The sequence below is a fragment of the Sylvia atricapilla genome, chromosome 1 (genome assembly GCF_009819655.1).
Source record: "Sylvia atricapilla isolate bSylAtr1 chromosome 1, bSylAtr1.pri, whole genome shotgun sequence".
Classification (NCBI taxonomy): domain Eukaryota; kingdom Metazoa; phylum Chordata; class Aves; order Passeriformes; family Sylviidae; genus Sylvia; species Sylvia atricapilla.
Window position 1 is genome coordinate 30,477,895 of NC_089140.1, and position 26,650 is coordinate 30,504,544.

The following is a 26,650-nucleotide window of genomic DNA, read 5'->3' on the forward strand; positions in this document are numbered from 1 at the left end:
TACCATTAAAGATAAAATAATGCAGGAAAAGTTAGTCTTTTTAAAAGAGCAAAAATATTTAGGGTGTTTAGCATTCTAAATCTCTCTAAATCACTCTAAACTTAAGAGTTTTAGGCACTAGATGACCAATACACATAAGGAGAATAAATGCATCTCTGTGTGGGTGCATGTGTGTCAGAGGCGTGCTTATAACTCCCACATGGTGGAGAAAGAGCAAGAGATGTGAGTAAACCGACTGGCACAAGACAAGTTATCTGAGCAGTTTTGAAAACAAGAGGAAATTTAACAACTACGAGAAATCTCAGGAAGGCAGGAAAAAAATCTGAAGACCTTGTTCACAGACTTGATAGCCTAAGGGAATTTCATAGAAAAAGCTGCAGTACAGGCAATGGACACATTGCACTGAGAGACTCGAAGGAGAAATATCCTTAACCCATGTCACAATTCATGTTAATTTAGCAGAGAGAAACAGGCAGTGACACCTTTGTGCTTTTGGATCTCTGCCTGTGCATGAGTTTGCACACAGTCTAACCAAAATCTTCAGGTTAATAGAGGTTGTCTCTGTGAAAATTTAATGGTCTCTTTTAAACAGAAGAACAGACTTTGACCTTAAATTCTGTGAAAGGTGAAAGCATTTTTCCGTTGTGGGGATGATGGATTTCTAGTTCTAGACTGATTTTTCAAAGAGCTCAGGTGCAAGTATTTTGCTCTCCTGAGATTTATAAATGTTTTTGTTGATGAGGGAACTGCATATGTCAGAGGACAAACCCAACACACAAATTGTCATACACATTAGAAACGGATGACTAGCCTTCTACTAAGGATGTAGTAGATAGGTGAATGTACTGTTCATATTCTCCAGAAGGATACAAACACTGTTCATTTGCTCTCCTGTGTTATTTCTCCTTTTTTGTTGACTTTATGCCAATTTTCTGCTACATTTTATGTTTTTGATACTACCATGGTCAATGAAAATTAAGAGACACTTCTAAATAGAAAAAAAGAAGATGTGGCTAAAAGTGTAGGTGTAAAGTTCTACAAATGCATATTTTCTGTTGTTTGATAACTCATGCTAGTGAGAGCCAAAAGTGATCACTTTGCATAACTGAAGTTACACGAGATACTCTGGCAACAGACTGAGCACATATGCTTGTGTAGATCTGCTAACTCCTGACATCACTGTGTGAGAATAATCTTGGAAATTATTACAGGTAATTTTAATGCTTTTTTTCCTCCGTGCCGAATCGTAGATAGTTGAGATTGATATGCAGTGATACTGCAAGGATGGGAGGAAAGGAACACGAAATGAGGAGATGGGAATGCAGAAACAGCACAGACAAGTACACTGTTTTCCCTTCCTTTCCTCCTGGGATCGACAGTGTAAGATGTATTACACTTTGCTGACATCAGAGCTGGAGAAGCCATAGAGAAAGAGCAGCTCTGGGCTCTGCCAGCTCAGCTGATGGCTGCACTCCAAGGACCTCACCGTAGGGAGCTGCCTGGAGTGGGGTGTCCTCCTCAGTGCTACTTGATTTCTGCACCAAACTGAGTTTCTGTTCTGAAACATAACCTGTTTCTACCCTAGACAATTTGAATGGTGATACTGGGTAGGAGGTGTGTTGTTGGCAAAGTATTTTGGGTGACCACTTCCAGACCAGATATCACAGAGCACCACATTATGAAAATAATGGCTAGCTATGTGGTTTTTTATAGCTACAGGGGTATGGCATTCCATTTAACAACACTTAAAAAACCCCAGACAATTAACTGTCTTAAACTGAGAGCTTTTGTATACCTTGTAGAAAATATGTGACCTAAGAGTGAGTATTTTGCTCAAGGTTCTTCGGTGTGACCGTCATAAAATTCCTCTATATTTTCCTATATTTTTATTTTATCTGTCTTAAAAGCCAGACTCCCTTCCCAGTTTTGCTGTGGAGAATTGGGTATATACATTTTAAAGCAGCTTGTTAGAAACATGGAGCTTAATGAGAATGGATGAGGGAATAAATGTTACCAGTCACCTCGCTTGTGAAGAAAAATATTTTATCTGACCCAGAAGAACCATTACAGAGTTTACTGACTCCATGAAGTAACATAATGTGCTGATTTTGATTGTGCAACTGTGTGTTAAAAGGATGTGAGTGCACTGCTACAAATTCTCATGTGAGACTGGGAGAGGCTTGAAGAAATTAGAGATGAAAAAGGGTTTATTAAGTCATTTAGTTCTTGGATCATTCCCTAAAATGTTCTTTCCACTGCTGTGTCTAGTCAAGTTTTAAACACTGCAAGAAATAGGGCTTCCACCATTTCCCTCAGGGGGAGCTTGTTCCACAGTCATCTAGCTCTAACTCTTAGGATATTTTTCCTGATTAGTCAGAAAAAATTCCCACTGCTTAACTCAATATAAATTGTGCATGGTTCTTCTGATCCCCCATTCCCCAGGCACTTTACTCTAGTGCACATTCTCCTTAATATTCATGATATTGCTTTCCTCTCCTAGTGCAGAGGTCGGTGCTTTCCAATGTGTCTGACAAGGTGTTGGATACACTAAGAATTTAACCTCCAAGAAAACCAGAACTAAATGCATTTCTGTAACAGGTAAATCAGTCTAATTGAAAATAGGGTACTCTATTTAGATAACTTCTGTACCTGTATATCTGTAGACCTTGAGAGTCAGACAGAATCAGTCTAAGCTGTGAGAGAGTTGGTCCTCGGTGTTCATAAGGGCCAGGTCTGCAAATAGGGTCCAAGACCTTCAAATCAAGCTGTTTTCTCTTCACTTTATCCAATATCAACTGCAAAGATGATCTTGGGTCCAGAACTTTGTTAACAGTGCTGTTTATTATGCCCAATCCTGAACAAAATCTGATTCATGTTGGTATATCTGCAAAGACTGTGCAGCACTAGCACAAGCAGAGAAAGACACATTTTTTTTATTTTATGCTGTAATTCCAAATACACACAAGGAACAGACAGGCCAAATAAGAAAGTGCTAGTTTTATCTTTCCTTTCCTATCTTTCCTCCTTCCTAAACTGATTTGTATAAAGATGTCCCAGACCTTTTACATCTTGTTTTGGGACAAGCACAGGTTGGAGACCCAGTTAAAGAGACAAACTTCACTTACAAAAATGTAAGAAAGCGAGTTATCATGTGTAACAGCAAAAATATTAATCACACATGATCATATTTGTATATTGATATTGATTACACATTAAGAAATTTAAAAACATACACAAATATGCTACTAAATAAAGTTTAATTTTCTTTTTTTACCCTTTCTTCACTGTGATCATGTTCTCCCTAGCAACATAAATCACAAGTGCTAGCAATGATGCAAAAAACATTAATCCTCACTCCAAACACATCTGCAGCTTACAGGTGTGAATAAGTTTCTGCTCTCTAAATCTCTAGATTTTTTCTAGCTAGATTTCTTACTTAAGAAATATTTCATCTTTTGCTTTGTATCTCATAATATATTATGTAGAAAAGAGGCAGAATCTTTTCTTTTTCTTTTATGTGAAACCCTGTATTAAGATAACTCTCCTAAGGCTTAAGTGAAATATTTTGTGATAAAGCACACATGCATTTGTTTTTCATATAGCATTACTTTAATAAACAAATCAGTGTCACATTCCTGCATGACGCAATTTCAACCCATTATTAATCATACTAAATGTTATTTTGGACCTTTACTTTTTTTTTTTTTTTCCTACCTAAATATTGTCAGTGGAATATTGTAGGCCTCTGCTGTTTTCTTTCAGCGAATTCGAGGTCGAAAAGCCAGTCTGGAGGAAATACAGCTGGTTCACTCTGAACATCATTCACTGCTGTATGGCACCAGCCCACTGAACAGACAGAAGCTGGACCCCAGGAAACTCCTAGGTCTGTACAGGCCTCTATTCTACTGAGAACAGCACATTCCAGCACTGTCATTAGTCATAGCTGGTGTCAGTTTAAAACACTTGGCAAGCACTGTGACAAAAATTCACTTTTTCCAAATGCATTGCTATGTGCAAGGAGAATGTTACAATGGAAGCCAAATATAGATTAGCAAAATGCACTGGCTGGAAAGCAGTGATACGAGTTTCTCCTCATTTGCTTCAAAAATCATCAGTGTTAACCTTTTACTGTAACTTGTTCTCCATTGGAGGTCAGTGGCAATTTTGGACACAGTTGGTTTTCTACCTCCTTGTATTCTTCGATTTGAAAACAGGAATTTAAATACACTTGCTTGTCAGAATTGTTTGCTGTTCTCATTTGCTTTATTTCAACTATTTCATCCACTCTGCAAATACTATGCCTAAGTATTGCTGATAAGTGAACTTTATTTTAATACCTTCTCATTATGCAGAATATGATATCTTTCTGAACAATTTAGGGGAAAATACACTAACATTGAATACACCTATGGTTGTACAGAATAGCAGAAAACTGACGGGTTTTTCACGTAAAGTATCTTCATGCACGGCCAATGCTCAGTGTATGTCTTTAATAACACAAAAGTAGGATTAAAATGAGCTCTGCCATTAGTTTAGCATGAAGCAAGTCTATTTGTCAGGAACACACAAAAAACTACTGCATTTTGGAAATAATCTGTGAGTGAAATCCTGCCCTTTATGTCCCAGCAACACTCTATTCCCAGTTATTTTTATAACTCTTCTTCTAAGATGTGGAGTTTTTCCTAAATGTAATCAAATCCAACCCAAACAAAAATAACATTACCCATCAAAAGAAATCACTGCCACATTTCTAGAAAGACATAGCAATTATTTTGCTTTGTAAACTTATGCTGTTTCTTTTGTAAGGCGAATGTTGCTTCAGGAAGTCCTAAGATTATAATGCTATATAGGTTTATACATTTTCTTAGCCAAGGCAACATCAAAACTGAAAAATATTTACAGCATAATACACTCTTAAGAGCTTGAATTTCTAAGTAGGAAATCCTCCTTAAAAAAAAAGGTGTTTCCAAGAAAAAAGTTCTAAATTCCTGCAGAATTAAATTTGGAACATTTTTATTTGATTTCATCAACATTGTTAAATTGTGTTGGGTGTAATGAATTTTGTTTTTTACGTTATTTAATATAACATGCATTGATATAAAATATTATTCTGGTTTTGGATCTCAGTGGTTGAGCAGCCTCTGGGACTCAGTGTGCAGTTGCAGATACAGGGTTAAGAAGGAAGGGACCTAACTGTGTTTCTGCTGATGTACATAGAATGCAGAAAGCTTTGTTTATGCAATCTCAGAATACCATTTCTGGCCCACTGTTCCTAACTGGATGTGCTTTGCCCTTTTTATTAGACACTTAGTCCAAAACATTTTCTCTCTAAGTTTACATCAAGATCACACTCCTAGGATATATTTGAGTGTATCCTTGGCTCACTGCCCTTTTCTCTCTCTGTTTCTAGGATATTTTCTTGTTGCATCTCACATGGCCACTTACCAAGACAAAAGTCAATAAAACACCCTTCCCACATGCTTTTGCATGTGCCTGTTTTCTGGCTGAAAGCTCAAATAATTTTGGCTTCCAGACTCTTGGAAAAAGGAACCTAATTGTCTCTTGCATTTTGTCCCCACTTCAGTAAGGTTGAACCTAAACAATCCTGACGTTAAAATTAACATCTTTGTATATTACAGAAATTCAATATACACGTACCAAGAGAAAAATATCTAAAGAAAATGTTTCTTATAAAAAATGTCATCAATAACAACACTGACTCAGAAAACATTTCTATTTCAATGAAAGTGTAATTTTTTTTCTACAGAAATAGTTCCATGGCTCTGCATCCCAATGAAAAGTAGGACCTAACTTTCCTTTCTTTAATCCTCTACCCATCCAAAAAGACAGAGACACCATTTGTTCACCACTGACGCTCCAGAAAATCTTTGTTTTTCCTGTTCTTCCTCGAAAGAGTGCATCTGCTTTGTCTGAAGCTCTTTATTTTTTTTCTTTTCTTCTTCTTTTTTCCACTCACAAACAGCTTCTGTACCTTTCAAACAGAAAAGAAACACCTGAAGGAATGAAATTTAAGTATGACTAGGGCTAATAATGTACTACTTGACACTAAATCTTTATTTCAGTTTCCCTGTTCAAGAAAAAAAAAAAAAACAAACTCTGTTCTCCCCTGTTCTGGAAAACTGCTAAACAACATTACTGGAAACTACTAAAATCAATGAGACTTATGCACATATTTATCTGTTCCTGATGGGTTACAAGTATTAACTTCCTTGAACTCTTGACTTTATCTTCCCTGTATCAGAGTCTACAAATGCAACTATTTTAAATAACCACTTCAACTTCTACATTATTGTGTAGGTAAGCTTTGGACTGATGTATTTTAGTGTGTGTTAAGCAACATGTTATATTGCATTACCATTGTCTTGACACAAAAGAAACTAATATGCAGACTATGTGTCACATCACATTATAGTTTTAAGTACCAGAACACAACCTTACACATCTCTTCATATAAATTCAAGGGCAGAACAGAAAACATTTCTTACAAATCTGTTTCCTTTTCCTCATTCTGTCATTAAGAAACTGCCTAAGTCAAGATTCCTGTTATTAAAAGTTTGTAAAATGAGAAATACATTGCCAGCATATCCATGACAGTGAGTCAGTCATTAAAGTGCAACTAAATGGTGCATTAGAAAGCATCCAAGTAATTCCAATTTCAAATTAATGAAGAAATAAACACTTAGCTGAAATGGCTTTGCTCTTGAGGGGTGATACTGAGAATAATTAGGTTAAAAAGTGAACACACTTTTAATTAGGCTTTGGTTTTCTTTTTCTTTTGAAAGTGAGTTTTTACTCTGGTTTTTTTTTGGGTTTTTTTGTTTTTTGTTTTTTTTTTTCCTTAGTTTATCAGATTCATTCTCCAATCATCAATCTCCTAAGCAGCTTCCTTGACTTCTGTGGGGTCCTGACCTCTGTCTGTGATGGGTGTCTCAGCACCTAATTTGACAAACCAGCTTCTACTGCTTTTGTGCATTGATATTCTAGAACACAAATACACAAATCTTGGGACATTTCTAGTTCTATCAGTAAACAGTTTTATTGAATCTAAAGGGCTGGTGACTACAAACTCTACCTTAGTGCAAAGTCAAAAATATTTGATTATTTAGACTTTATCTTCTACCTTACTTGAAGTATCCCAAATATCCTTTGGGACATCAACTTAAACATCATAAGAAATTCTCACTCCAATTCATTTTCAGAGCAGCTTTTTGCTATTGATTTCCATTTATGGCAGACTGTTGTGAGCTTTCCTTTTTGGTGAGGCTAGCTGAACAACAGTCTCACTTTCTCTTAGTCCAACATTTATTTCTTCACTGTTCTTTTCATGAAATCTCTATGTTTTTCTTGTTCTTCAAGAGTTTGGCAACTACTATTTTTTAAGCCGTCATGCAATGAGAAACAGCAAGCTTCTTGATACACTGAAAAGGCTTATGTGCTTGTTTTCCCCAGTTTTAATGCTATCTTCCGATTGACTTTAGTGTCCTTCCTCACCATCTGCTTTTCTGATTTTATTTTGTGTTTATTGTTTTAAATAGTGTTTACCATGCACAATGTGCCTGGCTGCAGGGAGATAAATGGGAGTTCATCTGTTGTCTCTTATGTCCAGACTCTGCCACAGAATTTAGGAAAAATGTCTCGTCATTCAACAATCTAAAAATGCCTTCTTTTATCTCAAATTACATCTTATGTTTCCATTAATGTCTCCTGGCACTTTAGCAGCACAAACTCTTCTAGTTATCTGCTAGAGACTTTTTCATCTTCCCCATAGCAAAAAGTGAAAAATTGGTCCCTGGATCTGCTTAGCAAGAAATCTGGAAACTCCAGCTTGCACCTCTACTCTGACAATCTCCTGCAGCCAACATTTCCTTGCATGTCTGGGGCCATTAGGACTCACGGTAGGAGAATACTCTGCATACCTACTGCACCTGCATTTCCCCTGGTAGCTCCACAGGAGGTTTTGTTTGGCTTCTCTCGCACACTGTGCAAACTGATCAAAGGCCTCTAGTTGGATAAAAATGCATCTTGGATTTTTCTCAAAGTGTAAAGCCCTTTCCACATCCCAGACCTTGCAGTCTGGTCTCTCGTACTTCAAAGATGATGGCTTATAATTGTCTTTATGCATTTCATTGGCACCTGCTAAACATGAGTAACTGCAGCATTCACCCCTTCCATAACAAATGGGTGACTCCTCTAGGTAACTCAAGTGATTCACTATCTAATGTTTCCTCCAGATGGCAAAGTTACAAAGCCAGTTCTGTGATATGGCAGGGGAAAAGCTTATGTTCTCTTCCACAGCTGCCTTAGGATCAGATTACACACTGGGATAGGAACTGCATCAAATCCTGAGATCCTTACCCAGTTTTCATATTGTCACTATCAAGATAAACAGCGAGTTTAGTAGTACTGAAAAGAAGAAAAAAACAAACCAAAACAAAAAACCACCAAAACAAACAAACAAAAAACCCACAAAAGAAAAGAGAGAGAGAAAAAAAGAATTAATAAAATGTGAGTATAAATATCAATGTAAACCCTATCAGATTAGCTAATGTATACAGTTAAGGCCTATTAAGTTTTTATTCCCTTTATTATAATGTATTTACTAAAGAATACTAAAAAATAGTATTTCAAGTTATGTTTTCAAAATATTAATACAATCATTGATGTAATGTACGTGAAGAAAAGAGCATTTTTACATAGAAAGATTAAGGCTGCAATTTTCAAAGGAGAAACTCTTTTGAAGCAAAAAAGCTAAGAAATTAGTTATCAGTTTTATGTAAACTTAATGTGGTTCCCTCTGTTGTCAGTGAAAAGAAACAGGTATTTCTCAGACATAATTCATGCCATCAGTCATGTAGGCTGGATGGAGGTGCCTGCCTCCCTCCTCTAGCTGGAGATGAAGCTGAGATGAGTAGCTTAGTCAAGCTGCTTATCAGCTACAGATATCAGGATGATTAGTCACCCTAGTTCAGAGTGATTTTCTGTGGAATTTTGATCATTATATTCCTTTGAAACTACCACTTACCAGTCTTAAGATTTGTCACTGTTGCATAACAGTACTTTAAATGTCCCATGGCTGATTTGATTTCTAAATATTATGATTATTTTTTGTGCTATTGTCTGGCATTTTCACAGTGATAATAATACTGAAATCTAAATTACTGTAAAGAGTAAGGAAATACTGCTCCAGTATTTAAATGTCTTTTTTTTAATAAATGATGCTTATTGTTTCTTTTTTTCTTTAACATATAGGAAACGTGTCTCAAAAACTCTTTTCCTTGTTGCCTTGTGGAGGACTTGGGGTAAGTAGATGTTCATTCTTTCACAAAAGGGACAGAGCACAACATATGTGTTCTCTGGTTAATTCTTTAGCACTCTTAGTTCAAAGTCTTCAGAAGCTGATAAAAAATGTAGAGATGAAACATGAGACATTATCGCACTGTGTTTTCAAAGACACGGAAGACAGCCCATTACAAGAGGCATGTGGAACAGTTAGGAACAAATTTTGTGTAAATGTGCCCATTTCTATTTATCCCACTTTGGGTTTTTCACACGAGCTCTTTTCTTGAGGGAAGTAGCATGGGCACAATTGTTATAGCACAATGAGCTTTGGAGAAGCTGTTTCATGTACTGTTGAAAAGTAAATATGGCACCTGATACACTTCTCTGAAAGACAAAAAAGTTGCCAAAGCTAACATTAAGCAAGAAAAGGGCTCACTAGCTGCTAGCCAATAAACTGGGTGTTAAAGTAATAAATTATGTGAGCATATTCATCCCCTGTTTTGAAATGAATTCATCCTGAAAGACAAGCTCGTATTAGGACAGTGTAGACAAAACTCTGCAGAAAGAAATATGTTGGTATTTACTCTTTTACCAGTTAAAAGAGTAAAGCTTAATTATTGAAAACCATGTAGAAATTCTACTGATACTGGTATCATGCTCCTATTAAATTGTAGTGAAGATAATGTCAAGGAGAAATGAGTTTTCATATAAATGAGTTTTTCACACAAAAGTATTTCACACTTTTGGTCCAACTGGATCTATTATTTACTGATGTCATCAATGTGTCAAAGTGAAATGATAAGATTCTAGGCACTAGGGAGCTGGATGGTTGATGTGTATTTTATTTCCCTTTTACTATTTCTCAGTGAGTTCTCCGAGTATCTTCTCTGAAAAGTTTGAGGAGACATAAAGGTGTAATTTCTGGAGGTCAACTTTCAGTGCAACCTTATGCAGTTTCATTCACTTTTATTCTTCACAAAGGATAAATTCCATACCACACTGGTATGTTTATATGAAGAAGAAATACTCATTTTGTAAGGTTTTAACACACACACACACACACGCACACACAAAAGAAAAAGAAGAAAAAAAGCATTTTAACCTTCAGTATTGTAATTTTTATGGATTTATGAGTTAAGAAAAAAGAAATCAGGAAGTCATAATAATTCTGGCTTCTTCACCTTGGGCTTAGTTTGCTGAATATCCTGTCTAAAATTTGGAAGTTGGTGACAAGCAACTTGCTAATTTGGAAACTTGGGCATCACTTCTGTAAGTGGTTCAGCTAACATTACACATTGCCATGTAGACGTGTGTGCATGTGCACCTCTGTAAATTACCCTGTGCACACACGCACACATATCTGCACACAGTGGTGTGTAGAAAGGTAATTTTTTACATTGCTGAGAAAATGGAACAAAAATTAATAAAGTTGAGAAAGGATGTTCAGGCTTCTGAGTAAAAAGGAGATTATGTAAAAGTTCTTGAAAAAAATCCATTTGAGGGCCTTGGACAGTAAAATGGACAATAGCAGTCTTTGAAAATTAAAGGATAAGATTTTTCTATGAAAGAGATTATTGTGGTATTAAAAAATCATGACTAGAGATGTTCTTTGAAATCCTTCTACTAATGACAATATGTTCCATTCTAAGGCTAACACGAGTCAGAATTGCCCGGTACAAACTTCATTTTTTAAAGCATTTAAATTCATCTACACTTGTTTTTTCCAGTCGGTTTCATTTATTTCTTATTTAAATTCATGGAAATTGGATTAAAGAGCATGTTGCAGAAATGGATCTTTTATTTATTTATTTTCTAGTTGGTCTGCCTTTCTATATATTATTACTGTCAGGCTTGCTGTGGGGCTCTTTTAAAGGAATGGGTTATGACCTTTATCAAGGAAAATAATCAGATTAGGAGCTTTCTTTCAGTGATATTTAGCTGTCGATTGGTTAAGATGAGCCCCAGGAAAGGGAGCTGCTTCAAACTATGTGGAAAGCAATTCTTAAGCTTACTTTCAGAAATGATGGTGGAAAGGAACAAGAAATATTGCTGCTTAGTAACTTTCAACTTAAATGGAAGGTATAAAGCAGTAATCAATGTAAAGCAGGAAGTGTAGTCCATGCAAAGATGTTAGGGAGGGATGGAAGAATTTTATCCTTTTTATGTCTGTTGTATAGTTTTTCCTCCTTGCTTGTATCCCTACTTGTTTGCTACAGAATATGAGACAGTGTTAAGTAAAAAATTTCCATTCTTGCAGGAGACTTTATGACTGCCTTTTGAATGAGGGTTTTCAGAGCCCTTTGATCCTATTGTCTTCTAACCATACGGGGGGACCTTGCTGTTATTATGCAGGTCTATTATTAAATACATTAGTGGTTAGACTACTCATGCAGGGGACAGGAAACCAAGGCTCAGTTCCATCCACACCCAGGCTGGATTAATATCAGAGACCCCATTTCTTAGTGGGTGTTGCTACCACACAAGAGATCAAATACTATTTCTGATTGGGGACCCTCACATCATGCACTGAAGTGGTGCCACTGTTGGAAAGAGCACTGGACAAGTAAGGCTTTATCTATAAGTAGGATAAAGCCCATCTACCTAAGGCTGTGATATACCTATTATGTATAATTATAAATACTGCCAAGTCCTGGTTCTGAGGCCCTACAAATTAGCTTATAAATTTCATGTGGAAGAATATTTAAACAGAATGAAAACTGCTCTCAGATCAAGGAATGCAAGCTAAGACTGCCTAAACACAGAAGACGTGATCAATTGATGGACTTTGTTCACAAAAAAAAAGTCCAAGTAATCTCTGTAACCCTGAATTCTACTCTACTACTGAGTTTCTTATCTCTGTTCTAAAATTGTATTCAACATCAGGGATCCTCTTCTTTGAACTTTACTTACAGTTACAGTGAAAGAAAGTTTGTTTCAAGAATTCTGAAAAGCAAACAAGAGGCAGTCTGTGTCCAAAACTAGTATTTTCAGATCCTTTTCCATCACTAAATCTTTTGTAGCAATGAAAAAAATTATATAAAACTACTGTTTACTCATTTTCTAAACACTTCTCATCCATATGAATTTTATTTTAAGCAGTGCTAGGGATTGATAATGTCAGAGTCATTGGCTTAGTATGCTATGCTTTCAGAAGAAATCAAGTAATTTTTTAAGTTTTATAAGGAACTATGTAAGTAGTAATGACCTCTCTTATCTAAGAGCAGAAATCTGTTTCATCTGTACAGCTAAATAGATTTCATAAAGGGAGAAAAAAATTGTCTAAACTAGCATCCTAAAGTTGCCCATAACAGGTTTTCTTTCAATGATGGTGAATATTTTATCAGAGGACTATCCAGGGTCAGGAGTATAAAATCCACTGAAGTATGGGAGCTCCCTCCTGCAATAATGCTTTTTATGGGGTGGTTTTTTTTTTTTTTTTCAAGCTTAACCTTGTTCCAGAACCAACTGTTGTTAAAGAATTCTAATACCAGGGGGATGAAATTCTTTGTGTTGGAGAGAGACTAGCAGCTCTATGGCCGGCAGTTTTAATAAAAAGAGATGGTTTCTTGCAGCTGGTCAGAGGTTTGGAATGTGAAAATTTTTCCAGGAGAGGTGGGTAGATTGCAGGTGAAGTGGCCAAATGGGGAGAATAATCACAAATTACATTTTGGTTCTGTGGATTGTCAGACCGTTCCACAATTTTTCATCTGTAAACAGCCACTAGAGCTATAACTGATCATCTGACCAATGTATCCATCTATTGCAATTCCTCTCCTGTTGTGCTGTGAAAATGACAATAGGAGAAGCAGAAATCTACTTTTAATGGGAGTAAGCTTCATCTCCTTGTCTCAGTCTGTCACTAAAAATAGTGATTGTTTTCTTGCCTATTTGACCTGCTGCTGTGTGAAGAAATCTTGAAGTCATTTCTCAGCCATATTTTTTTGTCTAGCTGATAGGCAAAAAACCCCACAAAAGCAAAGAAGAGCAGGCTTTTATGATAATGTCATCATCGGCTCCCAGCTTCAAACGCTTCTGCGGCTTTTGAATTGTCATTTATAACTTGGAACTGAACCGACCCATAATTCCCTTGATGCATTTAGAGAAATTGATAACAGACTGCTTCTTTTATGGCTCAGAGGAGGCAACTCCCATCACATCACTATTGGCAGTCAATATTATTTTCTGACATGGTTGTAAAAGTATAAAGGGGCTTATGGCATTTGTTTAGATGAGGAATGGGCTCTCAAGCTGTGCTGGGGTTTATGGGTCCAGATTACTGAGAAGCAAAGGGAATATGATGTTTGCAAACAGGATATGATTTTATTTAAGTTTGGGTTTCATACGTTGTTCCCTGGGGATTGTCCTGCAGACAGAAGAGAATTTCACTTTTATCATATGAAATTGGGCAGTTATCCAATCCCCCCTGCTCTCCCCCCATCCTCCCCACCAAAGACACTGCTCCAAACCTGTAATGCGTAAAGTCAGAACTTTAAATTGCAAGAGGAGGAGCTGCCCTGCAAAAAATCAAACTTCAGAAGAATTAATGTTTAGTGAGCTGAACAGAGTGGCTCTTGGGCTAAATATCAAGTCATCTGAATGGCTAAGTATGGCTTGTACATATTATGGAATGTCCATTGCATTTCCTCTAATTTTCCTGTTACAGCAGTAAAACAGAGGTGATATCTTCTGCTGGGATAAGCTGGTCTTGTTTTGGAAACTGAAGTGTAACTTGGATCTTTCATATCAGAAAACAATCTGGCCTGTAATTACCAAGGGAAGACGTTTATAGCTATAAAATCTCACAACATATTTACAAAACTTTAGAAAACATTTTTATTTTCTGAATGTTAAATTCCTTCCTGCCATTGCTTGCTGTGGCAGCTGACAGAGCTACTTTTTGTTCTGACCACACAGGAAGAAAAGCAATAAGAAAGGCAAGATTTTACTAGTACACAAGTTTAGTAAGTCATCCAGGAAACAAATTGGTTTTTGCTGCTTCTCATTCTTCCCTTGATCTTCTCGGTCTGTGCCCAGGAAGAATTTTCAGCCTTTACATATTATATTATGACCCTTCATTCCTCTTATTTCTATAAGAGTTAATGGTACCAACCTGGTTCCATTATCATGGTACAACAGTGTAAAAATCAAGAATATTGGCAGTGGCATTGCATTGCCTCCTTGCAGCAAGTTCAGATTCCAGGCTGCTTAAGTATCTCTCCTTATACTTGCACACAAATGTGTCTGTAAAGACATTAGATTGCCTATAGTTTGGGCACTCAAATGAACCATCATTACCTCCCCACATATGCTACAATTAACTTGTGCTTTTCCCTTATATTCCAGGTTGTATCAAGAGAGGTATAGTCCTCTCAACAAAAAATATGTCTGTTTCCTAGTTTTGGGAAAGCATCTGTGATTCCTAGAAGCTTATCTACTGAATATTAAGTCTTCTATTGCAAAATCATTAATATACTGTGCAGCCAATGTATTCACCTAATACTTTAAATTACTTACCTGCCTCATTAACCTACTGAAATCTGCCAGTTACAACATTTTGGAGCACACTGCAGAAGGCTCCTAGGAATGAAGACACTTGTTTACCTCCTAAGCATGTCAGCTACACCATCCCTAAAGAAATATCAAGATTTAATCAAAACAACAGGCACAGTATACTTTAATTGACACATTTTGCAGACTATTTAGGACTCACAGTTACAGTGTTGACTGTGATATTTTCTGCAGAGATCAAAAATATGTGGGACCAATAAGGCCACCCTAGTACAACACTGAGGCAATTTAAGGCCACTGGGGATGGAATCAGTATCAGAGCTGGAAGTTTGTCTAAAGAAAAAGCAGCGAATTAAGATTAAATCTGCACATTTAATTAACTTGCCATCCAGAATAACAGCCCTCTAAAGATTCCCTTGTCCAGCTTTGTGTATATGCATCACAAGGTAGGGGTTGTTCTACCTAAAATCAGAAGAACTGACTAGATGTGCCTGATTTCCTTTATTGACAGAGACTTGAAACAACTAAGTTTCAGAGTTTGGGCACATTGATTTTAGAGGGAAAAAACCAAGTGCGGTAAGGCGACTATTCATGATCACAGCAGGATCATCAGCCAGCCTTCCTTTACTGAAGCACACAGACTTCATCTCTTATTCTGGGAAGCACATCAGTGACTCCTGGGCAGGGAAGGAATGTCACATTTGGCATATCAATATCATAGCCACACACAAAAGAAAATTCTTTACATTACAGGGCAGATATTTTATCTTGTTCCTTCATGGTACTGAGGTGGCCCTTTGCCATCCACCACAAACCTTGATGTTTTGATGAGAGGTGAAACTGTTTAGCTGAGAGTCATAGTTCCCTGGTATTGCTGCAGGCACAATACAATGTTCTAGAATAGTCCCAGACCAGAAAAGGATAGAAAGCTCAGGCATGGGAATGTGACAACTCATCAAATACACAATCTGGTCTCTCAGACAATTTTTTATCCCCTTTTTAACAAAGGACTGTTTCCCCTTGCTATTCAACCTGATTAAATTTTTAAACAAATATACAGTGTATGGAACACAGAAGATTATTGTGAAGTTAATGAACTACCATAAAGCCAAATTTTTAAAGGTCTTGCCTAATTTTCTGCATTTTCTAGAAACTATTGTGTTGTCAAAGGCAAACATTATGCAAAGAGGCTTCTATTTTGCCAGAATAGGAAACACAGTTATAGATATATAGATTAGATAGATAGATAAATACACACACACAGGTATGTTAAATGTAAATTTAGTGGATTACCATATCCAATCTACTACTACTACTACTATTCACTCTTTCCAGACTTATCACATACACACATATGGATTTGAGGTAATTCTGCAATTAAAGAATTCACATTTGCACTTTAAAAACATATCATGTGTTTATTGATAGAATTTAACCCCCAGATGGACAGAAGAGCTCTCTGGAAAGTAAATGTTCATGTGTTGTTTATCTGAACAAACACCAGGTTCTAGTGTAGTAGCACAGTGGCCTCTAACAAAAAGATATCTACATCCAGGCAGAAAGCTGAAATGCTATGTTTTAATCAAAATGTGTTGAGCAGTGAACGATGAAACTTTCCACAAATAAGGCTTGAATGTTGCACAAAGAAGCTGCATTTTCTGTAACTGTATGCATTACAACCAGCTATACGTTGTTGTATCTCCTTGTCTTCAAAATCCTGGAAACTGCAAGATCAAACACAAGAAGGCAGTTGCTCAAGCATTTTCACACAGTAACCCATTAAATACTAAAACAAATGTCAAGTTAAATTAATAGAGTACTTAGGGTTAGGCCTGAAAGCGCAGTAACATTTTTTACAAGCATCTGGTGATATATACCACATATCTGAGACTTCAATCTGGGCCTAAGTGTTTTATTTATGAGTTTTTTCTAAAAACAAGTTCTAATCCACATCTAATCCATACTATCCTCCCTCCATTCCCCCTACCAATGATCCACACATCACCGTTTCACTAAGGTTTTGAGATCCTTTATGGTGTCCAATGTATGCTTTATGAGACCCTGAGATGCTGGTCGTCTGTCATAAAAGTTAGTTTAAAAAAAAACAAGTAAAACTATTTCTTTTTGAGATATTATTGTATTCAGGCTTCATCTTGACTTAACCTGGTTTTTTTCTGCTTCTCCTTTTGCATATAAAGCTATTTCTTTTCCAATACAGACCTCATATGTTTAATTGGTATTTTACAAACTTTAAGATAATTTCATGTTTACTGAGGGAATGCTGCATTTAAATCAGGGGATGATTACAAACATCAGTAACTCTTAATAGGCATTCAATAATTAATTAATAAATAAAATTTTACTGAATATTTTCTAAAAATTTGCTTTTCATGTTCCTTCACTACTCGCAGGTAAAACTTGAAAGATGTTGAGTATTCTACATACAACTGGTTTGTGCATTGCCCACATTCCTTGTTCTTGCGGAAAGCCTGGAAAGAGGCCTTTGGGGTCAGAATTAATAGCCCTTAAAACTATTTTTAGAAGTCCTTTTCCATAAATATTATTACTGAAAAATTCTCCTACTGGAATTATTCAAACACAGAAGTCAATGCAAGACTAAGGGAATTCCATGGCTTTTGTTTAAGCAATGATTTGTGATGGCCCTTTGAACTATTCATCCTGCTGGAGCCTAAAGATCACATGCCCTTCACAAATTATTTGTAAATCACACTGGTAGGCAAAAAAATATGCAAAGCTGATATTCTGGGCACTCTTTATGTTAGGCATTTTAGATCAAAACAGCTGGAAATGCCTTTGACAGAAAAAAAATCTTTGATATAGCTGCAATGGCAGTAAAAATAAAGGAAGCTCACTGTGCATATTTTTTTTGAAGTAGTACACTTTTACACACTTCCTGTATCTGGAATTTATGGAAAAGACGTCAGCCATACAAACCTTTTCTCCTTTGTTCCTTAAGGAGTGACATGGCTGACAGGCCATTCGTTAGAAGTTATTCCTTGGAGATGATGTGCACACCTTCGCTTCTTTAGTCATGGTGAGATGAAACAGCAGCTGAGAAGCACGTTGAGGACCTTTTGCTTCCTAGTGGAAATCACAGAGGTGATGAATGATCACCAGGACATCTGTAAGAGTGGGAGGTGTGAGCTATGAGCGTGACACCTGGGAAGCTGCACTGCTCATGGTCAGGAGAAAAATATTACAAACTTATGCAGTAGCATTAGCTGGCACCAACTGTCTCTAAGAATTACAGACTCTTTGCTACATGTGATACCAAAATATCATACAATTTTTAGAGATTGAAACACTTCAAGAGAATATTTAATTTTTGTTTTCACGCCAGTATATTAAAAAAAAAAAACAGCGATGGAAACATGTTTGCTCTGGCATAAGTGAAAGAGTGTGAGACTCTGAATGCTTTTAAAGTTAAAACACAGGAATTCACTCTGAAATATCTAGGTTTTATTAAATTTCAGAATCACTGAGGAGGTCAGTACTCTACAGTATTATTTATCACAGACTCCTAATCAGTTTGTTTACTGCATATAGCTACACTATCGTGAGCTGACCAGATTTCATTTACTTCTCAGTAATATAACCACTTATATCAAAGGACAGAATTTTTTAAACATACCTGTTTTTCTAGATTTGCGTTGAAAGGTATCCATTTGAAATGCATACTTAACTGACTTCCATCCAAGAACAGTTGAGCCCAATCTCTGCTCTTTAAAGAAAGAGTAAAGAATCCTTTCAAACTACTGTAAAGAACTTGTTGTCCAGAATATTGGACACACAGAATACAATGACTGCTATCCAAGGAGCACCACAGGTCAAAGTTTCCGTGAACAACTAGATGACAGATTGCATTTTTGACCTCTTGTCAGTAAATGAGTATCTCTTGTGGGGATGTGTGGTATCTCTAAAAGGACTGGTTTTGTTTTTAATGATGGCAACAATAGTTCAGAGAATCCATAGCCGGATGAGAAATTCAGTGTATTTTTATTCCTCTTAGGATTAAAATCAGAATTCCACTGCAGAAAATGAATTTACATTCTATCACAACTTGTGTGCCTGTGGGCAGGAAGAGGAGTGGGGAGAGGAAATTCTAGGATGCTTTGAATTCATCCCAAAGCAGTAGCTTAGGCTCTCTTTTATATTGTCATACAGTTATCAGTGGGGCTGTATTCAAGACAACTTCAGAGTTTACAATAATTCAGGAAAGATAAATAAGTCGCACAGATGAACACATTATGCAGGGTGTAAAAAACCAAAAAGTTTGTCAGACTGTGAGCAGCATCTCTGGTCAGCAGAGCTGTGATACAATAACCACTTGGCAGATCCCAGGAGATTTCTGGAAAAAAGAGGACTGAAATAGAAGATGAGGAGCGAAAAGGTGTAGCCGGGAAGGACAGGTAAAACAAAAAGCAGTTCTTATCTTAGAAATGCTGTAGCCTTATTAATCACACTCCTTTTTTGAAGTGTGATTTTGGAGTGTGAACCTACCATTAGGTAGGTTCCAGATAAATTTAAATAGCAGGACAAGGAATTATCCTGTTCCAAAGTCTGGAAAATTACCAGTTTTCTCAACTACAATAATTTCAGAAAGACCTTTGAGTAAGGAATCTCTCCCTCAGGTATACTGCCCTATCTTTCCTTACCATTTTCACATATGCCACAACCTGAGAATAGCATAAGGAGTAACTGGTAACTTTCAAACTTTACAGTTAGTCTTCCTTAAAATGAAATTTTCCAGCCCAAAAAGAATTATAGTACAAGCTTTCTGTCTGTTGAAGTATCTCTGCTGTAAGGCTTCTTTCTTAGCTTGTTTTGAGTATGCTTAAAGTTTTCATTGCAAAAGTGGCTGTTACCACACAAATATTTCTTACAGGAAGCATTCATATCAAGTTTTTTTGTAGTGCAAAGCAGAGAATTTCTAGACACGGGGCTTGAAATATTCATTCAGTCAGTCAGGAGAAGTTACGTACATTTCTTTTCACTTAAGTCATTCCCTTCCTCTTTAATGCCTCCACATCCACTTCAGGGACAGGTAGCTTAATTTCTATCATCTGTAGCTTTGCAGCGTATTAGCTTTGCTCCACATGCCAATGATTGAGCTATACTAGATGTGCTTGAAAAAGCCTGCAACCTACAGTGCTCAATCAGGAAACTGGGAGTGAAGTAAATCCATATGTGCGTTAGAAAGTCAGTGTTCAGACAGGGCTCGTGTCCTCTGGCTCTTGGCGCTATCATGCACAATTCTTCTTTGAAGAACTGCAGCAGTGATAGGATTTTTGATAACAAAGCATGGAGTATGCTCATAGTTCAACACTGCTGTTTTCATGCTTTAAAAAAATGTTTGTTTCATTTGGTTCAATTCAGAACATTCTTCTTCCTGACAAATTTTAAAGGACTCCTAAAAAGAAGTAATATTTAAATATTAAACATAATAAACAGAAAAAAGGCTGTGATTCTATGTTAGAATTCAGCTACAAATGTTGTATTTTCTGTAAATTTTAACATTGTTTGAAAAACAATGCTAATCCAGGCAGCTTTTTCACTGAATTCCTTGGCTGCTCCAAAGCACTTGAACAAAAATAACCTCTTATAAAATTCCATCTGACTTCATCATAGTCTGTGATTCAGAAAGCATCACATTTGTCACAAATTCATGCATAGTCAGCACATAGATAGGCTGTCAGATATATGTGATATATTCATGCACTAGAACCAGAAACCACAGTGTCTAATCCTATTCCCTTTACTTGTATAAAATCCAACCATTTCATCTCATAAGAATAGAGAAAAGCATATCAGTAGGATTTTAGAGCTTCATTTCATGTACAGCCTGAAAACTGGGCCAACTAGTAGCTGTAGTTTTAATGGGTCTGCCATTTATACTACTGTATTTCTACAGCAATTTACAAAGTAAACACTGAGTAACACTAAAAGAAAATCTCTGTTTAAACACCTGAAACATTTAGGGGAATATACAGAGTTAACAGAGATATAAAATGGAGTGAGATGGCATTTTCTAGCTGTTACAGCTAAAGATTGGCTGCGTGGTGCAAGTTCTTCTAGGCTAGTCTTCATGTGATGTTCCTCAGGAATCCAGCCTTAATTTTGCAAGAATATTAAGTAGTATTTGACACCTAAGTTTGTAATACTGTGCCTTTTCAGGGTAAAGATTCATATATTTATGTTACTTTTCTTGTATTATAGTAACTGTCCATTAAAGTACGCAGCTTCAGTTGGCTACCCCTAGTTTTAAGACTACCACTCATTACACGTACCATGCCCAAGAGATTAGCTAAAATATCCTGAGTTTCCTGTGTTCATTTAGGTGGTCATTTTTGAAAAATTTCTCAGGAAACACTGTTCTGTTTCCTGATTGCCCATTTTTTCTACCAATCCAGGTAAATTAAGGTAGCAGTCATTCAAGTGGTCTGAGGGAAATTTTTTAGTGGAAGATACTTGGTCTTACTGTCCCAGTTCAGTCTCCACACACTCAGCTGAAAGCAGAAAATGATAAATGCTGTTCCTTGGCCAATGCTCAGCATTCAGAACATGGAGAGACTGCAGTCTCGTGTGTCAGAGCAGACAACTGTCTTAAGGGTGGGTACTCTCAAGCTGTGGTTACAATTTTAACTTAATCAGCCTTCCTGGAAATGAATCATAGGCCCTTTGAGGATGCAGGTTGCTCCTGCTCATGCCCTGGTGTACAGAGCAGCTGCCATTGAATCATTTTCATCAGCCACTCCTTCACGTTAACCTTAATTTGCTGGCCATAAAAATGGTAAGAAAGTACTCCCTCCCAGCCCTCTTGCTGATACTTCTTTATTTAAAATACTGCACAGTATTTTTCAAACTTTATTATGGTATGATTAAATTGATTTAACCAATGACCTCTACTTATTTATCTCCTGATTAGCTTTAAAAATGAAATTTGATTCACAGTTCATTTAAAGCAATAGAGAGATAACTTGAAGGTCTGCCTAATGTTAGTTATGTCATTATTTTTTTACTACTTGGTTTCTTTCTCATTCTTGTCACCTATTGATCAGTGTGCATCTTTCCTAACCTTTATTTCTTTAAATCTCAAGCTACCAATCTACAAAAAAAGCATAATAAATTATTCCATATCAGCTGATGACACTTAATTCTGTTTGTACAAAACTTTGAGTTTCTCAGATGACACAGTGTGCTGTCACTATCGTTATTCTAAAATTTGCGAGCAAAATCCAGTTTTCTTATTCAGGTCTACTGCAAATACAAACTATTTTCATTAGTTCTGCTGTGTGCACACAAAACTGATCAAAATGATAGGAAAATCAGGCCCAGGATACTGAAAAATAAGATCATTTTAGTAGCTTGAAATACAATATTATTGTAACAGTAATGGCAAAGACATTTGACAGGTGTAGAGAAGATCAAGCTTAGATCAAGCTTCTTTCTGTTTCAAATGACTAATCAGAGAAATTCCTCAGAACTTCCAGAGTCAAGTAGTAGTTGCATTCATTTTCAATTACTTTCTTTCCTTTTTTTTTTTTTTTTTTTTTTTTTTTTTTTTAAATGAATTAGGAACAGCAGCTTCTGGTTAAAAACTGAAAACATGTCTCAATGTGCTTGGAAGTCATCCAAAAAGCATCTGCCACAGTATTTTGTCTATTTCTAAACGTTTTTCTTTTCATGATAAATTTGTACGGTATGCTACAATTAAATGCACTTCCCATAGAGCATCGCGGAAGTCTGGCTGTCTCTCTAGATAAATTTTTCACACTATTGAACACCAACTTGTCTGCTTTACATAATATATAAGATATATATATATATATAGGGATATACAACATTTCACGTATATGTTTTGGTATGTTTCTGCAAATAAATACTTATTAAAAATATATTTCAAAAGTAAAGCTTTGGCACACTGATTGAAGCTGTAGAGCAGTGCTGCTTAGCCACCTTCATAGTATATTCTTTATAATGTAATGTTTTACATGTCACACTTTCTCATTTAGAAGGTGCAGAAGGTAACTTTCTCTGCTTTGAAACCCCTCGTTCATCTGTTACAAAATAAAACCTTCCAGGCAAAACTTACTGGTTCATCAAAACTGCAGATACCGCAAAGGGCTTGCTTTACGTAATTCCCTTTTCTGCCTATGGTAAGAGTGGCTGCTGAAATTATTCAAAACAATTGATTGTTCCGATTTCAATCACTTATAGACTACCACCTGGGAAGGGAAAACGAGGGGTTACTACTCTGTTCTTAAGAAAGGGGCCACTGATGTGTCATTGCTGAGCTTCGGTGGCACGGTCCGCCCGTGCCCGTGCTGGCGTGGCTGTTCCCATGGACATTCCCATGGACGTTCCCCATGGACACTGCCGAGGGTGCCGGCGCTGGCAGGTCCCCGTCACCTCGCCAGCCGGCTGGGAGAGCGTCTGGTGAGCAGGCCGATGTAACACTGTTTGTAATGAGAAATCTAAACAGGGAATGGCAGCGAGGCATGACAGGAATGTGTTTCCATTGGAGAAGCCCGTGCAGAGAAAAAGCATAAGCAAAGCCATGTCCAGAAGGCCTTTCAGCTGGCCAGCACGGAAGACTGATGTTATTGTACACGGGCTGTCACGCTGCCAGCCCTCCCTCACGGGTTTGTTTTCTCTCATGCTCTCCCTCTCCCTCTCCCTCTCCCCTCTCCGCCGCCTTCCTCCCGGGGCCGGCTGTTTGCTCAGGTGGACAGTGACACCGTTTGGAACGAGCTGCACTCGGCCGGGGCGGCACGCATGGCGGTGGGCTGTGTCATCGAGCTGGCGGCCCGCGTGGCCTCCCGGGAGCTGAAGGTGAGGTCCGGGCCGCGCCGTGGGTGGGAGCGCCGGGCGGGCCGGGAGCGCGGGGGGCTCAAGGGCGGCCTTGTTCCAGCGCCCGGCTCCGGGGAGGGCGGCGGGACAGAGCCGGCAGCGCGTCCGCCGAGGTGCGGCGCTGCGTGAGGGGCCGCAGCGGCCGCGGGCAGTGCCAGCGCGGAGGTGCTGCGGCCCGAGGTGAACTTAGGGTACGTCTCCGACCGGCGCCTGCGGCACTGCCTTTGAAGTCAAGCCTTAATTCTTATTTTTTTTAAACTCGGTCGGTTAGTCACGTGCGTAGCGTCAGGATGCCACCCAGCGAGGCGGGAGGCGGCGCGGGGCCGGAGGGCGATGTGCCGGCGGTGCCCGGCTGCCAGCCCGCCCGTGCCCCCGCTGCTCCCGGCCCCTTCCCGCTCCTATCGCCGGGCCGCGGGACCTGCGAGCCGTGATGGGCCAAACACAAATTACCCCCAGTCTAAACAATTTATAAAAGCTCCAGACCTGACAGACTTTGACGTTTTATTTGGTATTTTAACGGCCCTATTTAAAGGTACACCATATGCAGCCGGAGTGCAGGCTTGCCCCAATAAACATTGTTGGAGCTAACATGTCTCCTTAATGAATCTGTTTATTCGCTTTCCAATCCACATACTAATGGATTCAGTCCTATTGCCAGAATCAAAATGGAAATAAATATTTTAAAATGAACACTGCATGATGATTTTTAAGATCCCAAATTCTGTTTGAACTGGAGAATGTTCTTCCTGTATATTTCTCTTACTTCAAACAAAATATGTTAGCTACCTGTTTGGGAATGAGTACGTATCTTTATGTATATATATAGATAGATATAGAATATATTGGTGTATAAATAGAGCAAAAAGAGAACATAGTCAGGTGAAATGCAGTACTATAGCTCTGGCATGATGAAATGCAGTTACTAAACTTCTATGTTCAGATACAGAGATCAGAAGCTAGGTACCACATGAAATGTACAAATTTTGAAATCTCAGATCAAGGACAGGGTGCATTATGTGGGATCCTGTTGTGTATCCTTTCTGATGAATCCTTCATCCTCTTTAAGACTTTTTGGGCATAGTAAGATATGTAACTCACTGTGCATTGTTCCACACAGGAATAATGAAAGAAGGATTTTGTGTCTAGTTCTTATCTTTAGCGACTGTAGGACACACACCAGTGTCTAAGGCAATTTAAAAGCAAGTTTTGGTAAGATTAGTGAGATATGTCCTGTGTGAACTCGACTTGAGCAGGGTCCACTGCAGAATCTTTACCACTTACCTCTGTGCATTTGTGGTGTGTCTCACAGTGTGGATGCTTTTGCTTATTTAAGTGCATGATAGTCAGCTGAAAAGAATCATCAAAAGCCATTGTGAGACTTCTCTTGCTACTGCTGTTGCAGGAGTCTGTAAACAAATGGTTTATATTTAGTGCTAGGTATTTTATATTTAGAACTAGTTTGTAGTTTAATGTAACATTATTCTTGATCCTAAATAGAAGTTTTTTCTACAATGCAGAGAATTGAACCAGTCTCGTGTAACTTGTGAGTTGAGACATACGAAAGGCAATTTTTCAATAGATATGCCCAGTAGTTGGTTTAAACCAAATCATCAGAAAAACAGAAATAGAAGGAATTTGCTGTGAAAGAGAATTGTGAATATTCTGCCATTCCTGATAGGTGTTTATCTAACCTGCTCCTAGACTTCCAGCATGAGGCCCAGTGATTTACATGCCACTATGGCATCTGCATGAACTATCAATCTGCAGGTCGTATTTTTCATTTAAGGTTATGGAAAGGTTATTAATGCCTGACTGTCAATAGGAAAGCAACTTAGCAGAAGTTCTGTAAATACAACAGTCCTGACATTAGCTATTTTGGCACAGTCATCATATGTTTGCTTTGTCACTGCATCCATTCAAACCCAGGATTTGCTAGCAAGTTTCTGTCAATACTGTCCTATCATGAATTGCACTAGGGAGGGTTTTGCAGTGTTTTCTGGAGTTCTCTGCAATCTCCATATGATTTTAGACCATAGATCTCTATGTTCCAGGCTACCTTTATGTCTTTATTTGTTCCTTTTTCATCTTCCTGACATTTTATCTGTGGAAAAATAAGCTGTTTCTACTAGGGAAAATACCAACTTTGCAGTGTAATTGTGAAAATCTATGGGGAAGAAGATGAAGTTGACCATTTTCATGGGCATTTTTGAGCTAATATTCATATGAAGCAACCATTTGGGGCCTGTACTGTGAGCACTGAGTGGGAGGATTAAGCTCTCCTGGGAATTTGGAATGATCTGCTACAGCCTCAGAATTTTGGGATGACAGAAAAAGCAGCTTCCATGAATTGCATGCAAACTATAATAGCTCTACAACAGGTTAACAGCAAGATGAGCGCAGTAGAGAAGCACACCATAGGGGTTCCATGTATGTTTACCACTATGGATTGCTATCAGATGGTGTACTGTCAGTTTGGTGTCAACTCAAGCAGTGGAGACCCCAAATTTTTAACAGCAGTACCCAGCTAGAGTGTGGAAACAAGTGTCAAGTGCTGTGTATGGACAGGGATGTAACATAAATACTTCATTTCTGGAAGGCCAGGGCATTTCAGTGTCTATGCTTATTCCATGGTCTCTACTGATATTACTCCTATGGCACAAAGTGACAGTAGTAGGTTGGAGCTATAGGTACATGCTGCTAAGAAAAGAGATGGGACTGCAAAATAAACCATGAAACTCTGCAGAACAATTGGGAGATTGATTACAAAGCTGGGCATGAGTCAAACTCATATACAAGGCAAAAAAATTCTTTACTTTTTTCTGAATTTCCTGAGACTGTCAGTCCCATTGCACACAGGTCTCATTGAGAACAGCAAGATGTTGTTCATCTGATTTGGACAGTGTTCAAAAACTGACAAGAATTAAGAGAAATTGTCTTTGCTGTAGTTCAAACCTCTTGTGAGACATCAGAT

At 37.7% G+C, this 26,650-nt stretch overlaps 1 protein-coding gene across 1 annotated transcript in view; it reads left to right on the top strand.

The window, feature by feature from the left end:
- HDAC9 (histone deacetylase 9) overlaps nucleotides 1-26,650 on the top strand; it is a 273,052-nt gene that overhangs the window by 140,785 nt on the left and 105,617 nt on the right. Inside the window, exons 14-16 of the mRNA XM_066318441.1 lie at nucleotides 3,763-3,883; nucleotides 9,271-9,320; nucleotides 23,554-23,661. Coding sequence (XP_066174538.1) covers nucleotides 3,763-3,883; nucleotides 9,271-9,320; nucleotides 23,554-23,661 — 279 coding nt within the window. The remainder of the gene's footprint in view (nucleotides 1-3,762; nucleotides 3,884-9,270; nucleotides 9,321-23,553; nucleotides 23,662-26,650) is intronic.